The 17,557-nt window shown below is 43.4% G+C and overlaps 1 protein-coding gene across 2 annotated transcripts in view; it reads left to right on the top strand.

The window, feature by feature from the left end:
- The window catches only part of PLXND1 (plexin D1), a 133,212-nt gene that overhangs the window by 91,639 nt on the left and 24,016 nt on the right, over nucleotides 1-17,557 (top strand). For both annotated transcript variants that reach the window (XM_038410807.2, XM_043519807.1), the window contains exons 26-30: nucleotides 8,832-8,978; nucleotides 10,826-10,982; nucleotides 12,409-12,512; nucleotides 14,118-14,181; nucleotides 17,176-17,210. In XM_038410807.2, coding sequence (XP_038266735.1) covers nucleotides 8,832-8,978; nucleotides 10,826-10,982; nucleotides 12,409-12,512; nucleotides 14,118-14,181; nucleotides 17,176-17,210 — 507 coding nt within the window. The remainder of the gene's footprint in view (nucleotides 1-8,831; nucleotides 8,979-10,825; nucleotides 10,983-12,408; nucleotides 12,513-14,117; nucleotides 14,182-17,175; nucleotides 17,211-17,557) is intronic.

Genomic DNA, 17,557 nt, shown 5'->3' with positions numbered 1-17,557 from the left:
ACTAGCAATGGGTGAAACTCAATAGACTCCAAAGTTCAGTTTGAACACCGCAGCCAAAAGTTCCACTGTTTCTCCACTTTTATGTCTGTCTCCGGGCTGGAAATCTCTTGAGATCAAATTTTACCTTGAGCTTTCTGGTATGGCTTAGTTTTTCAGGGCCAGAATCACCAGTGGAACAGTTTTTTCACCATACAGTGGGAAGGTGTGGAGCAAAGTCGTGAGGAAATAATATTTTTTTAAAAAAGCTAGTTAGCCAAAATGGCTTGAGTTTTTGACAGAAGTTCCAGTCAATTCTTATTTTCTTTGAGCCAGTTTGCAGAACGCCATCAATTACCCTTCGATGGTTCAGTGCCTCTCCGTTTTGAATGCAAGGGCACAGAGTACTGAGGAGAAGCCTGTAACGCATGAGGAGAAACATTTTTGAGTTGCTTGTTGATATTCTTAAGCCCATCGTGTATTTGACATTCTGAATCTGTCAAACAGAGCGTGTCCTGAGAAGCAGGAGAGGATGTAGACTTGGATTTCCATCCCTGAAAGCGTTCTTCTCTTCCTGTTGTTAAGGATCTACCCATTGTAATATAAAAGAACATAACTTCAATATCAGAACACACTTATGGTCCCTGTGCTCCATGTTCTATCTTCAACACTTGCCAATTCCTGATGCTTCAGCAGTGGGATTTTCAGAAGAACCGAGTAGTAACCTAACTCTGATCACATAGAAGTAAATGGGAAAATGCCCATTGACTTCAGTGGGACTAGAGTTAGGCCAGTAACTAAGGATTTTTGAAAATCACACCCCAGATTTCCTCCAATTGTATAGTAATTATAATTACCGTGTTCACCATGGGATCAGTATAATATGCCCATGTGTACCATAATTTCTTTCAGTCCCAGCTGATGATCATTTTATGTCCTGAAGCTAGGGTTGCCAATCCTCCAGGATTGTCATGTGATGAAACCTCCAGGAATACATCCAACCTAAATTGGCAACCCTACCTGAAGCCTGAGGATTGATAGTCCACATACTTTTATTCTAGTTAGTATTACTAGCTCATATAATTGCAATCAGAAAAAGTACTAGAATTAATAGGGATAGCAGTGCATCAAGATGAGATTATTCCCCTGAAAATCTCTTCTGGTAGTCCAACAAGTGATCTTTAACCAAGACCATGGGAACACTAGGGACTCCCAACTAGAGAGGCACCAAAGCTGAGAAGGTTAAATCTAGCTCCGGATCTGAACTTCACCAAAATTCCGGGGTGTTTGGCTCTGAGATTTCGGTTCAGAGTTACTCAGATTTCATAATATTGATAATTGAGACCATTGTCATTCCTTGTTCATTTCCAAGTGGCTTCAACCCAATCTGCAAACTTGCTGAACTAATTTTTCTACAGTCTGATTTTTGCATCCACAGAAGAAACATAGCCTTCTGCATACACACTACATATGTCCATGCAAATTGGGTCAATGGCTGAATACTGGATTTCTGTATACAAATGCTGCCTGCATGGACAAGTCAGGGATTTTGACCACATAAACTTTAGCCATGAAAAATTGTGCCTGCAATTTTGTAATTTGCTTTTGAAAACTTGTCCTAGATAGATTTCTAACATAGTTCAGTATATTTAAAATATATTGTTAATGATGATCTCACATACTTGGATGTAAATCAGAAGTCATTCTACTGAAGTCAGTGAAATTACACTGGTGTAATACTGGTGATTCAGACGCAAAGTGTAGTTACCTATATTTTGAGTATCATCATCAGTTATGTATATTATTTTAAATTAGAGAGAGACTCAAGGCACAGAATCTAAAGCTGTATCTGGACCAGATTTCAGGGGTTGTTGAGATATAGATCCAGGCCTATCTCTGTTTATCAAACAATTAAATATATACAGTACCTACTGACCACTAGGAAATAATTTGATAGCTCCTTCATTTGCTGAATTTTGGCCCCTTTTTTTGTTCAAGAAATCCCTGTGAACAGATTGCTCATTTCTCAGTTATTTGCCATTCAATGTTGTTTAATGACTTTTCCCCCATATTTTTTTTACTTTTGTAGCATGCTATTCATAATTCAAGATCATGCTTAGTTGTGGTTGGTCAAATTAATCAGAAGGTATTGTTTGATTGCTGATGGATAAGCTCTTAGCTGATCCATTGGGTTATTGATGTGAATATCCACAGGAAGCAAATCCAACCTGTGCTCAGGCTATTAAAAATCAATGACACAACTGTTTGCAAAAAGTGAACACTAAAGGAGCAGAAAAAAGACCAAAATGAATTTGTTTAAAATGCCAAACGAGTTTGAAAGACATAGCCAGGATGTGAAATATATCACATATTTAAGGAAATTCGAACTATACCTGTGGTTGGTGATGGAAGTCCAGGAATTGTAAAGTGTAAAGATTTAGGTTTTTGGTTTTGTGCATATAGTTAAATCATATGCAAAAAGTTATTGATTGAAGACCACATGTGAGACTAAAAAAATGTGCCGTCGTCTGATACAACCCAGAGCAACTGCCTAATTTCTGCTGGAAATGAGCATTATGCAAGACAGCTTTCTCAGAAAAAAGCTGAGTTTTATCATATGGGACTTGGGTCTTGGATGGCTTATAAAGGGAATTAAAAGTGCTTGCGGTTCTTAAGTGGCTTGCAAGTTCCTAAGTGTCCCGGTACAAATGGTGAGAGAGCTACCAATTGACACCCATATGAATTGAGACTACTGATCACACCTTCTGCTCATCAAATTGCACTGGAGGTTGGTCTTGAAGATAGGGCTTGGTCCATGGATCCAGCTCTTTATAATAGGAGAGAGAGCCACAGATTGTGATTCATAGATGTTAATATAAAACATGAAGCTGGCTTGTAAATGATTTGTTCCTTCCATCTGTACTCTGGCTTTATCCCAATACAGAGGAAGATAAAAGACAGATGTTATCAATAGAAACTTATACTGAATGATGACTGGGATAGTGCTGTAACTGTGTGGAGCTCTGGGGAGTAGACCTGACCCAGTGGAGTTTGGGGAAAACCTGCAGAGAGCAAGAAACTGAAGAGTGAGCTGTTTTGGCTGAAATGGGAGGGTACCACCTCAGTAGCCATCCTTTAGCTGCAATATAGCTCTTGGCTATTGGGAAGATGAAGAGGAAGAAAGGCTAGCAAGCCATTGATGCTGTCCAGTCCCTTTACATGTACTATTTAGCAATATAAATGTGACGGGTAGCTTCCATTGGCGTCAGCTGAATTTGTGGATGCTCAGCACATCTGAGAAACAGGCCAACCATCTAAATAGTTATCATAGTTGCTGTAATTTTGTCTGTCTGGGTGATTAGCACTCAAGTGTGACATCTCATTAAAAATGTGGCCCTTCCAGCCACATAGTGCCCCTACCCCACACTGTGGCAGCGACTCTGAAGAGCACCACCTAGTGACCCACCAGCACAACTTTCTGCAACATCTAGGTGTCTTAACCAAGTACTGATCTAGCTTGAACCTATGAAATCTGACAGGGTCACCACCTCACTAGGCTAAAAACTGCAGGCCATGTTTTCGGTTCCAGACCTGCTAGAGGTTGGGTCTAGTCTCAGCTATAATAACAGTCAATATCTTGGCCCAGAAGATTTTCAAAGTGCCTAGTGATTTTAGATGCCTCCATTTTTGGATGCCCAACTTGAGATACCTTAAAGGGAGAGCATTCAGCACTTACTGAAAATCAAGCCGCTTTAAGGTGTCTCAAGTTGGGTGTCCAGAATCAATATTCACTTTTGGGGAGCTTGGCCCTTAAGGTACCCACAAATACAGGACGTTCAAATGCTGCTTATTTAACTTTTCTTTTGAAGCCTCAGATAACTCAACCCACTTGACCACTGAAAAACGGGCATCCATGCCCTAGGACACATAGAAAAAATAAAACCTGTTTTGTGTCCTTCTCTCAATCATGGGGACACTGGCATTTAAGAAAGAGAAGGTGATGCTGTGCTAGAGGTTTTTTTCTATCTGCATCATGCAGTCTTGAGACTAGTTTAAGGAATGTATATGTTGGTGGTTCAGACATTCTGTTCACTAGCAGAAGCTATTATGTCTTTAAAGAATTTAATTCTTTGGTACCAGTGAGTTCAGTAACAAGTTTGGGCCTACTTGAGAGAGCTGACTTCCAGCATGAAAAGATGAAAAGTGTTGACTGTGCTTCATAACACAAAAGGCTCTGTCATGAGAAGTAGACTGACCCTTTTGGTTTTCCCTCCTTCGGGACAGGCTAACGTAATTCACTTGTGGCTTTGTTCCACTGCTTGATCTATGTGGTGTGCCTGAAGCTATGAAAATAAAAGCAATTGTTCTAGTTTTCACCACAGAGTGTTTCCCTCTTTCTGAAAAATAAACATTTGTGGTTATAGTGCCACACAGCTTTGTTCTACAGTGTCTTTCTACTCATCTCCCTCCCAGAATGCTTTGCAGTGGGAGACAGAAGTTAGAGGATAGTCAAAGGAAAACTGTGTGTTTCCTGCAGCAATGTGAAAAGAGAGAAGAGATGGGGAGATGTAGGAAGTCGATTTGAGGTGGCAGGAGTTCCCAGAGGAGAATGCTCCCACAGCCTCCTGGGCCTGATTGTGGCAAAGGAAAGAGAAGAACCCAAAGCTGGACAAGTAGACTGTGCAGGGCAGGAATACAGAGGGTCTCAGGATCAAATCCTGGCATAACTGAATGCAGATCTTCTGAAGTCAGGTGAATTTACACCAATGCTGATTTGGCCCAAAGTCTGAGATTTAAATTATCAGTGATAGACAGACACCTCCATTGTGCACCTAATGTCTGTGAAATAAATGTACTTCTTTTTACACAGCCGGGTTTTGATAAAGAAATTTACCAGCCCCCTTGTAGCACTGGGCCATGTGACTTATGTGACGATGGGTCTGTTTTTAGTTCCTGAATTAAACCCATTAATCACAATGTCTATTTGAAACAGCTGCTATAAAAGGCCCCTTACACTGTACAGCGGAAAAATTCCAACTGCTTGTATTTTCCCTCGTAAGTTAACATTACACGGTTTAAACATTTGTTTTATATTAATGTTTTGCCCAACAGCCTATCCATTTGAGTTGCAGCAAAGAAAGATTTGAGGAGCTGTCTGCAAATGGAGAAGAGACCCTTACAAAATTCAGAATGACCATAGTCACCAGTAGCCTAAGTTTAATGCAGCACCTCTGTAGTCAGTGGAGTTATCATTATGATAAGGGGGAATTTGCCTTGGTAGATTCGGAAAATATGATGGCAAAATCTCAGGAGGTTTGGAGTTTGGATGAGGGTCAGAGAAGTATCTAGAAGTTTGGATGTGTATGCAAAGCTTATCTAAATGATCTGAACTGACTGCAGAACTGAGCTGGAGATCTTAGGTGAAATTGTCCATGTCAGTACTGCATACTTGTGATTATACAGGAAATACTGAAAGAAGATCCTTTCCCGAGTGTTATTTCAGCACTTTGCTGTCTAGTCCCTGACAGACCCAGTAAGCATGGAGAGGACGTGAAAATGAAAGTTAATGGCACAGTAACTAGCTAGAAATGGACCTGAAATACAATGTCCAGATCTGGGTCATAGAATCATAGAATATTGGGGTTAGAAGAGACCTCAGGAGGTCATCTAGTCCAATCCCCTGCCCAAAGCAGGACCAACACCAACTAAATCATCCCAGCCAGGGCTTTGTCAAGCCAGGCCTTAAAAACCTCCAAAGGTGGAGATTCCACCACCTCCCTCAGTCCCAATCCCAATTTCCCCAAAACCTGTGGGGATGGATGGATCTGGGTTTTGGTTCTCTCCATGACACAGATAGGGAGTCAGTCCAAAAGTGGAAATCCAAAACAGCATGGGGTGTCTTTGGATCTGGGATTTTGGTTTGGGTCCATCTCTAACATCCAATATCCTCTGTCCTCATATGGCAAGCACTCGTTTAGCCTGAAACTTTGGTGGGAACTTCCTAGTACCGGGCACTTGGAATAAACAGGAGTTTTCCATTGTTCTGCTCAAGTATTTTGGAAATGTCTGTAATATGTTCCCAGGAGGACATCTCTAATGACACATCAGCTCATTAATGCGGGAGTAACATGTGAATCCTGTCTGTGCTCTGAATCTTAATTTTTTTTCCAAGTCACTTTTGAAATCCAGGCATATAAAAACCAATCCCCATACATCATGCATGGAACAGTTCAAACGGTGCCAGCCTTTATTGTGCTTTCTATTACTATAAAGTTATATTGGTGCCAAGGTAATTTTAAGAACCCATAACACTGCAGTCAGAAATTTTTAAAAAAAAAGTGTAATTAAAATATATTCATAATGGGGGGGGGAGAGAATGTGCTTTTTGAAAAAAAATCTATTTTTTCTCCTGAATCAGCGCTGATCTTTGCTAGTTCAACTGCTTCCCCCAAACTAGCTGAGTCCAAAGGCAGTTTTTGACTCATTTTCAAACTGGTTTTCCCAACAATAGTCCAGGTTTCCAAGTTAGCCATTTTATCTTCAGTGCCTGCCTGCCAGCCTCCTTTTCCAATCTTTGAAATTTTCTGTCTGATTAATGTTTTTGCAGATTTCCACAACAGTTTCTGGATTTTAAAACTGAAGAGCCAAACACAGAAATAGAATCTAACAGGCTGAGCATTGTAGTTTATTTCCTATGTTATTAGTCTTGGGTGTTAGACCATTATCCTTTATGCTACAGCAGAATCTGATATACCCATTTCAATTATTTCTTGGGCCATTCTCTCTCCATGGTATGTTCATGTACACAAAAATTTGCCACATGATCAGCTTCACTCAACACACTATAGTAGATTGGAACCAAGTAGTAAATAGCTAATCTACCAGCAGAACTCTCACACAATAAGCTTTTGCTGGCTTTGGAGGCAGCTTTATGGCTAAGGTGTAATTTAACTCTAGCTGAGGTTTTTGAAGAGTCTGAGAACTGGAAGCAAGAAATGCAGTCATTCCTTGCATGATACGTGGATACAGATGAGCCTTAAACCAGATTGAACCACCTGTCCTAAACTTTGGACAGGGAGGAGGGTTTGAATCTGAATCAGGATCCAGATTCAGCTTTCATGATTGGCTCTTCTTTCTGTGATAGGCTGAATCCAAATCCAGGATTCAAGCACCTTCCAACCTTTCAGGGGATGGAATTCAAATCCCAGATCTGAACTGAGTACCTGTGACTGTTCCCTATAAATACATGGTCACGTGCTGTGTAAAACAGAGAAAGTCCTGATTCATCATAGCAAGGCCAGCTTTAGGAGCACTGAATGCAATGAGGTTATTTATAGGCACCCCAACTCCAAATCACATAGTGATGCAAGCAGGTGACATTTGCATGTTCCTGTCAAAACACTCTCTGGGCCTCAATGTCATCCTCTTGCATGATTGCTATGAATTCTCCCTTTCATTAAAGTTATCTCCATGCCTTCTGATTTTCACATCTCTAATCAAGCCCTTCAACTTTTCCCAATCCTTAAAAGCACAACCAGTTCCTCCTAAACACCTTTCCCAGTGCACAGCCATGCATTCCTGCATGTGCCTTTGGGGCGACTAGCACATTACCCCATTCAGAAGGAATGTTACAGAAAGTTGTTAAACTTCCACAGCAGCCCCAAATAAACTTTCCTGTTGCATTAGAAATGTCACCCTTGGAAAATTAAATACATGCACCATGGCACAGATGGTGTGTGCCCACCTACACCCATACTGTAGTGTCATATCATCTACTGCACTGTACGCAGCAGAATCAGAACTGACATCAAACTAGTTGCTTTAGCAATTATAAGGCATTTGGAATAGAAGACTCACCAAGTCTTAATTATGAAGCAGATTGAACAGGCTCTAGCATCTCATGGTTCAGAAATGTAAAATAATCAGATATCAGTTGTCTTGGGTAGAGTTTCAGCTGGCATGGTTGTGCATATATGTATGTCTGTGTGTGCATGTGCATATGTGATGCTCAGAAAAATATAAATGCAATAATTTACACTAGCTTCATTTGGAAGAACTAACAAATGAACATTAGGGTGAATAGGATGTACTGTAATGTAAATTTGTTAAGGAAATAGATAATAGTTCTCTAGTGCATCTGTGTAGCTGAAGTGACTGGATCAGAAATGTTGCTGTAAATATGTTTAGATGAACTGAGTTGAGACTAGCAAGAAGGTATTGCTATTGGCTGTTAGGACAGTACTGTAATGATCAGGGCTTCATTGTGGTAGGGACTGTACGAATGCATAGTGAAAGTAAGTCCCTGCCCCTGCTTATATTTGTGCTCAATGTGCTATATTATACACTATCTATTTTAACAATATATTTTGAACCATATAAACATTGCATTCTAGTTATGAGACATAAAGCCATGGCCCATTTGTGGTAGTTCATGATCCTACAGCACTTCTATAGGAGTTAGTCAGCCTGATTCGGGCTCTCACATCCTGCCTCTCTAAAATTCCCCCCATGTGACTTCAGTTGGGTGTGACATCCTTCTTCCCTTCCTATCCTAAATTGATGTGTTGTGTATTGTTGCCACGCGCTGTTACTGTGAGATGCTGAATGCCTTTAGCTCCCAAGAATTCAGTGGGAGTTGAGGGCACTGAGCTCTTTCCAGGGATTTCTAAGCACCTGGCATGGATCACCCTTAAGCAGCAGGCACTTCCAACTCCAGAGGTGTCTGGGACCTTGCAGGATGAAATCACTGTTACCTGGTGCATCTGTGCAGACCCTGTCTTAAAGGACCATGTAGTTTGAAGGATTTACTTTAATTGATTCCTAGTTACCCACTTCCTTTCCTTTTCTTTCCTCAGGAGACAGTTGGGGAGCCCTTCTTCCTGTTGCTCTGTGCTATCAAACAGCAGATCAACAAGGGTTCCATTGATGCCATCACAGGAAAAGCCAGGTATACTCTCAATGAAGAATGGCTGCTGAGAGAGAACATTGAGGCAAAGCCAAGGGTAAGTGAGTCTTGAACCCCACATGTGATGCCATGTCAGGATTCTGCAAAAGCCTAAGATGCAATTAAAAATGTTTGCCAAAGAAAACTCTATAGGCTGATGTTAAAAAGAGAGAGATGTGCAATTGTACTCGTAAAGTATGTGTGTAATGTTGCACCTCGCTTGCATGTGTAATTCCTTTTATTGCACAATCAGATCAGATTATTGAGCATGTAAATGATTCACCCTCCTCTACAAATGCTGTTACCCAGTTTGCACATGTAATTGTGATAATCATGCATGTTAGACATGCAGTGGTGCAGGCACTTTTCATGTGCAATTGTGACCCTGACTGTTTCAAAAGCAGGCATGCAACAACCTAGACAAGGAACATATCGAACCTGGTTCTTGCAGAGTCCATCTGATGGGCCCAGATCGGGGGTGATGCTAAATAGATAGATGATGTTCTCTGGCAGTCAGAGGGTTAAAGAACAAAGAGTGTCTCCTCTTTACAGTTTCTGACAAATCAGTGACTTCAGTGCCAATGAGAAGTTGCTAGCTATAAAGTTGCAGGTCTGGTGTGAAAGCTTTTGTACTGGATGTTATAGGAATCCTGCTGAAAAGTAATCCTGTAAAGTGCCTCTCAGGAATAAGTCAGACAAAAATCTATATCCAAAGAGACTTTGTTACCATCAGTCTGACAGAGAATGCAGTAGACAGGCCTATCCAGAGCCTGGCCCAAATTTTGCTTTTGATATCAATGGGGGAAACCTGGAGCAGCTCCATTAAAATCAGTGAGGCTACTCCAGATGTACACCAGTGTGACTGAGAGCAGGTTTTGACCCTATAGCCTTAGCTGCATCTCTGCAGACTCCTTTTACCAGTTGACCTGTAATTCACAGGGCTCCTGTGAAAATTCCAGCTGTAATTCTCAGGCGTGATTCTCAGGCTTGCTGTTAACAGAGATGCAAAAACAACACCCATAAAAGTGTGGGTACAAAATGGGAGGTGGTGCCGAAGCTCGTTTGGAATCAAGCTGGTGGTGTTAGGGGGGCGAGGGGGAGGCTGGAGCAATATTGACTGGAAAGTGGGATTTGAATCGGAATACTGGATCAGCCCAGCTTGTGTTGGGAAGAGCGATGTGATTGGACGCCCAGAACATGAGCCTCTGTTGCTCTTCTTTTGACTTCATTGGTAGCTTCACCAAAGAGAGGAGAACAGGATACACTCCACACTGTCCTGTTCTCCAAGAGGATAGGCGTCACTTTTGCTGTCCTGTGATTGGCCATTTTCTCAATGTCATGCACAATGGGACAATTTACCCTTTCCATAAGGTAGCACAGTTTCATCAACTCCCACTTTCCCCAGTACTAAACTTGGCCCAACGTCTGATGCAACAAAACCTTTATGCAGCTGAGGGAGTCCATTCATAGCATTGCAGGAAGCCACAACAATGGGCACTGACTGTCTCCCTTGTCACCAGTCTCAGCAGAGGAGCCAAGGACATGAATGGGCCAGGGAGACTGAACCCTCTCACCCTTAGAGGTGGTCCCTGTGGGGCAGGACTAAGGCCCTTTAGCAGGGCAGAGTGGGGGAAGCTTGCACTGTTGCTCCTCATGCACCCCTAGCTCTGTGAATAAATAGGGGCCCTCAGTCTCCAGGGCTGTAAATCAGCATCTTTCACCAGCACTGAGACTCAAACAGAGGTTTTGTTCAGTGGGATTTCTAGCAGCACGATGCATGGAATGTACCAATAAAAACTGTACGTGCCCTGCAACCTCTTGGCGTCCTTGGGAATCAACAGCCCATTATGGATCATCCCCATCCATTACAGATCACCCCAACCCTAACTCTGCCTCTCCCCACAGAACCTCAATGTGTCTTTCCAAGGCTGCGGCATGGACTCCCTGAGTGTTCGAGTCATGGACACAGATACTCTAAGTCAAGTTAAAGAGAAGATCCTTGAAGCTTTTTGCAAGAATGTCCCGTACTCCCAGTGGCCAAGAGTAGAAGATGTTGACCTTGGTAAAGACTCTTTTCCCTTGAGAAATACCAGTCTTTATTTTAAGGGTGAAGGAGCTCACAGTGTACAGTATTGTGCCCACTGTCAGGGAGAGCAGCCATCCGCTCTTGGCATTGGCATTGGCCGGTTGGGTGGAGAGAGAGGGGGCATTACCAGAGGAAGTAGAGCCCGTTCCAGGGGAACAGTGATCCCTGGGAATGAGTCATAGGGCCAGATTCCAGGTGGTTTGACTGATGTGTGAGGTGTTGTACGTTAGGACAGGAGAAGCTGGTATTACGTACACAGCAAGTGGACAGGAGAAAAGCCTAGGACATTGGAGAGGTACTTTAACTTGCACTTTCTTAAACCCTGCTCTCCTCTCTGCTGGTCCCTGTGTGTATTGCTCAACCCAGCAGAGACTGCCTTACTCTCAATTACGGACACTTGTATCTGCATACTGACGGACAACATTTATCACCTTACCGGCACTAGTCTGGGCATAGGCTCAGACATTTCCTTTATCTACCTGTGGGCCATTTCTTTTTCCAGGCGCCCTAACAATGAAAGGGAAAGTTAGAAAACAGCTGTGCCCTGTTCAGTTCTTTGTCAGTAGTTGGCCAAGGTGTTGCCTGGCCCTGTTCCCCATCCCAATTGACTTGGAATGGTGTGTGTGGCCATAGGTGACATACTGAGCAAGTGCACTCAGTGAGGGGAGAATGGAGGAGGAGATTACATGGACGTTGGAATTCAATGTCACAGGTAGCCACGGAGGGGTGACATTCACCATGGCCAAAGCCTTGCTAAACAATGCCCATGCAGAAGGCAAGATGTGAACCAAGTAGCAATCCTGCCCCTCACCCTGCTCACCACTAGCTGATGCCCCAGTACATATCTCCCGGTAACCCCGCAGAGGAGCGGGAATGCTCTGCTTTTTCTCCGTTGGCTGACGCACATTGGCATTTGGGGCCCGGAACCTGGTAAAATGAAGTCCAGGCACAGCAATCCATACTCTCTGCCCACAGCACACAGTCCTCCTTCTGGGGCGCTGTAGGGACTGGGTCAGAGTACTGTGAGCAGTGGAGAATTTATGCCGGATGGGGACTGACAGGGGTGCACACTTGCAGCGTCTCCGAGCACCTGGTGAGATGGTCAGAACCCTCTGTATCTCCCTCCGTACCATACAGTCCAGTGTGGACTCAGCCCCAGTTCACCCTCCTGCCCTAAACCAGGAAATGGCGCTTTCCACTTCTCAAGTTAATCCTGAAAGCTTTCCTATCAAGGCCTGTGAGAGGCATCTTTATTCCAGTCACATGGCACAGCAGAGACCCCAATACCTCCAAGCACCTGTTCTCTACATTAAATGTGGCGTCTAAGCACACATTGCTCCAAGCCGAGATACACATGCCCTGCTCAGGCTGGCTTTGCATTAACTCCCTTGTTTGTATTTAGAATGGTTTGCCACAAGCACTGACAGCTACGTCCTGCGGGACCTTGATGACACTTCAGTGGTGGAGGATGGTAGAAAGAAGCTCAACACTTTAGCCCACTACAAGGTAAAACTGCAAGTGCTCACAGACGGACTTCCCTTCCTTCCAGCCAGTCTGTCCTCAGGGACATTCCCTTCCCAAGGAGGATTAGCAGAGACAAGCAGGAAGGTTGCCATAGCTCCATGAGAGCTTCCGGGGAACAGACATCTGCCCTGGCAAGAAACTCATTAATATTGCAACACATTGAGATTAATTAAATGCTCTTCATGCAAAACAAGTTATTACTGACAACATAAAAGGCTCCTATTCCCAATGGCCACCATCCATGCTGATTAACATCATAGCACTCCCCTTCCCTGCTCCCACTGAAATCTATGATAGAATTGCCATTGACTGTCCTGAAAGCAGGCTCTGGCCCACAAATGGGAGCTGTCTGTTTTTGTAACAGAAGGTTCCACTTAAAGTGACGCTGTCAAGGAGCAAAAACCTAAAATGTACGTTACGATTGATTTCACCAAAAATGGATCTGAACAGAGATGTTTTCTTGGCTCTTTTTTACTTTTAAAACTAAATGAAAACTGGAGGTTTTTATTGGATTCTTGATTTCCATGTACCCCTGAAATGCTGGAAGTACAATCCACCCTGCACTGCAACACAGTGCATGGAAAACCAAAAGTGAAACATTATGATCACTGTTACTGTGGTAGCATCTACGAGCTCCAATCATGGACTAGGACCCCATTGTGCTACGTGCTGTACAAAGACAGAACAAAAAGACCGTCCCTGCCCCAAAGAGCTGACAATCGAAATTTGGTGGCATTCTTCCTTGGGAGCAAAGCATCTAAATGTGAAAAGCCATTTTCTTTTCTTTTGAATAATCTGATGTGTTATTACTTTAATACATAAATCGGAGGTGTCCATCACCATGGTGTCTGGAACCATTTATCTATCTTAGATCTTATATGGCCTCTAATACCATAGTATTGGAGCACATCACTGTCTTTAAGGTGTTTATTCAGTGAAGAAGGGACATACTGTTATCCCCATTTTACAGATGGGAAACTGAGACCCAGAGAGACCAAGTGATTTGCCCACAGTCACAGAAAGTCTGTGGCAGAGCAGAGAATTGGACCCAAGTCCCAGGTTAGCACACTAACCATTGGATCATCCTTTCTCTCTTTTTTTAGAAATAACAATAGTTCCCCCACGAGAGGAGCTTGCACTACATGCACATACACACACAGCATTTCATTTCTTTCTTGGCATCAGTCAAATCCAGATGGTGTATTTCTTCACACTCCTAGCAAAGGCCGTTCTCCCATCCATCTTCTTAGCCTAGAGAAAGAGATGAAGAGTGGGCCTTGCCCTGGAAGTGGCAAGGCTCCTGTGTCATTAGTCACTAATGCCCAGATGCTCAAATGTATTTAGGTGCCTAACTCCCAATGATGTCATTGAAATATTGGGAGTTAGGCACCTAAATCTGGGGTTAACATCAGAGCATTTTATTCCGTGAGGTGCGGTTGTCATCTTGAGCATGGCAGTTTATGTTTGCTGCTCAGACACAGCTGCATCATGAGTACAAGGCTGCCCCAGCTACAGAGCTACCTCGCTTAGCTGTAATCCCAAGCATTCCTTGACATCCCTTACCTTTGTTCTTCTCGTCCTCCTCAGATTCCTGAAGGTGCCTCTCTGGCAATGAGTTTATCAGATAAGAAGGACACCACGCTAAGTCGAGGTAATTTGCTTTTCTCTCTCTTTTTCATAGTGATTGCACAGGTGACCTTTGTTTTTAGAGATGGGAAGTGGGATCAGGGTTGGCTCTGAGGAGCTGCAGAGAGCTTGCAGACTGCACATTTCAGACCTCTTGCTGAACAGATGAGTGTGGGGTTAACCTTTTCATGGCTAGCTAGAATATTGTGGTTCCCCTCATTCCTGGAGCACCATTCCCCGGAAATGCATCAAGCATTCAACCAGTGATAATGATCAACTTCAGCGTATGACACACCTCCTCTTTGCCTGGGAATGCTGTAAACACATGGGCAGCCGCCGTCAGTATACAGGGCAGATATACAGGCCCCAGTGCTGGGTGCCTTCAGTTTCAGCTTCATCTGTCTCTTTTCTGTGGTGCTGCACCACATGGCAGGCAATCGAGCTGTGATCCTCACTGGGACCCAGAGCCTGAGGCAAAACTCAGTGGGAGTAAAAACTGAGGATTTGGCCCCACAGTCGTAGTGTGGTCTCAGCTTTGCTAGGCCGGGTGGCCTGGCTACTTCTGAGTGATCCTCTGACAGTGGAATAGACCAACAGGATCTCTAATTGTTCTTCTTCGAGTGCTTACTCATGTCGATTCCATTGTGGGTGTGTACACGCCCATTTGCACAGCCATCAGAGACTTTTGCCTCAGTGCTACCTGTAGGGCCGGCTGTGGCACCCTCTGGAGTGCTGAGCTCGTGGTGCAGTGTATCAGTATCTCCAATTGTTTTTCCAGCTGGTGCTCTTTACCCAAGAAAGCTTATGCTCAAATAAATTTGTTAGTCTCTAAGGTGCCACAAGTCCTCCTTTTCTTTTTGCGGATACAGACTAACACGGCTGCTACTCTGAAACCATTCATGGCATTGTGGCAAATATATATAGAATGAGCAATCAGCTCTTAAACGCCCCCTCCTTTCCACTGGATTCTTTACTACTGAGATACAACAAGTCCCAGATGTCTTCAGCTGGTCACAGAAGGCTTATGCTACAGGAACTTGTGTGGCTGAATCCTGCCCTTTATATATGAATGGTGCAGCACCCTCAGCCAGAATTGATGGCTGGACAAAGAGACAGAAAGACGGAGCAGAGACACTTAGTGCTCTGTTGACTGCAGTGCATGACATTCTCTGTGTGGCGGCCAACAGTCTGGAGAGCAAAAAAAAAAGGAATCCAAAGAGCTGGGAGCAGTGTTGCTGCAGTATTTTGTAGAGCTGTGGGGGGCCATGACCAGAGACTGCTGGGAATATAATACATTGGTCATCAGACTGGACAGCATGAGGTCATCTCCATCAGTGCTGCTGAATAGGCCCATTTGTCACTCTTTTTGTACTTGAATGGCTGCTGTTTAGTGTTGTGACGGCCCAGCTCCCAATTTCTGCTGAACGCTTCACATCAGGCACAGGAGTGAAGAGCTTTTAGTTGGATGTGTGGTGTATGAGTGGTAGATCAAGGTTTTATGGTCGATCCTCATGTATCACTCTGACATCCAGCGATGAAACTTCCAAACTTCTCATTCCAACACTCAGGGTTTTATAGGTCACTTGTAAAAAGAAAAAACAATTGATTTTGTGTCCTTTTGTGCTAAAGCCCCTTTTTAATCTGTGTTTATACAGCACCTAGCACAATGGGGTCCTGGTCCATGACTGGGGCTCCTAGGTGCTATGGTAATACAAATAATAATTACGTTGTTGTTGTTGTTGTTTGTTTTATTTTATTGAAATCTGTGGGTGGAGGAGAGGGGAGGGTTCTGATTTCTTTCTTTTTTAACCTTAAACATCTGGATTATCAAGTCTCCTCCTGTGTTTGCTCAAAGACTGTGTAGAGAATGGGGCCGGGCCCTATCTGTCCCTCAGTTTGAAGGTGTTTGAATCTTTCACAAAGAACCTTTTTTCCCCAGATGTTTGGTGGAGGTTTGCATTGAATAGGTGTTTACAAAAACAAAACAGAAAAGGAGGAGTTTGAAAATCTAATTCAAGATCGCTTCCCCTCTCAATTACTCAGTGTCAGTCTCTTTTAATGTCAGCATCTGTCTAGTTCTCAAGTGCTGCATAGAGTCATCCAGCAAAGGCAGGGTAGACAAGAATTTCATATGAAGAAAAAATCAGACATAAAGTTTTTAAAAGCTGCCAGTTTTTTTAGGCCTTCACATGTGGTAAAGAAGAAAAATGGCACAGCTCCAATGTCATTTGCCTCTGAGATCACTTTTAAGCCACAAGAGTTTTGAGGGTCATTGCACCACTTGGAGAGGGGAGAAGTTTGTGTTGGATGGAGAGGAGGGTGGAGGAAAAGTGTTGCACTGCCATTCAAGAGCAAGTTCAAAGAGCAGCTGAAGCAACACACCTACCGAGAAATGCTGCCACTCAGAGTGAGACATTCACAGAATAAATGGAGTAGATTCAGGATGGTGCCCCAATCAAATGTGTTTTTGCAGAAATGTATGTCTTGCTGGGTCTTTCCCAGTAGCTACTGACCATCAGAGTCTGAAAGCAGAAGTCATTGCTTGCAAACAGTTACAGCAGCTTTTGGCCACCAGATTTAGTCAGCATACAGAAATCAGTTTCCTTTCTGAGATCGGGTGATAAGAGACTCTTTCTGAAATCCGAGTCAAACAGTATGTTGTCCAGTAATGATAAATGCTGAAGTACAGCCTAGACAAGGACAAACATAACTAGTGATCAGAGTGCAGGACTGGAACTTGGCAACTCACGAATTCAAATCCTGGCTCTGACAAGGTCTTCAGGCAAGTCACTGTGCCTCTCTGCCTCAGTTTCCCCATCTGTCTAATGGGTTAAATACCAACTTCACAGAAACACTGTCAGGGTTAGCTTGTACAGGAATCAGTTAGTGTTGTCCTTGTTGCTCCTTCCCCAAAAAACAACACCCACACCCAAACTTTTCCATTAACTGATTCTGTATGAAGTTGTCTGAGGCACAACATAAGAAACTAAGCTGTTCTGTTTTTCTTTATTTTTTTCAGTGAAGGATTTGGATACCGAAAAATACTTTCATTTAGTAAGTATCCCGTTCCAAAAGCCATCAAGGCTAATGACTCTCCCACTGTGTGTGGCCAAGGGTGTTTTTGTTGGGGGTTACTTCATGCATCTCCCACCTCCTCTCCATTTTCTTTGTAGAAAATGTCTATTTGGGAACTGGACCCTTTCACCAGGAAATTGCCTGAGAAAGGAGGTACTGATAACTTAAGGAAAAGGCAATGAATGCACCCAAATCCCAACAACAACTTCCCTGGATCCCTGTCTTCTGGCTGGGAAAAGAATTACTTAGCTAGAGGAGTGTGGTGGGTGGGAAGGAGGCCTGGCCCGATGGAATTTGCAATGTACAATTGTTACGGAATGAGCCTG

Source organism: Dermochelys coriacea, chromosome 7 (assembly GCF_009764565.3).
Source record: "Dermochelys coriacea isolate rDerCor1 chromosome 7, rDerCor1.pri.v4, whole genome shotgun sequence".
Classification (NCBI taxonomy): domain Eukaryota; kingdom Metazoa; phylum Chordata; order Testudines; family Dermochelyidae; genus Dermochelys; species Dermochelys coriacea.
This window is presented reverse-complemented; position numbering and strand designations above follow the sequence as displayed.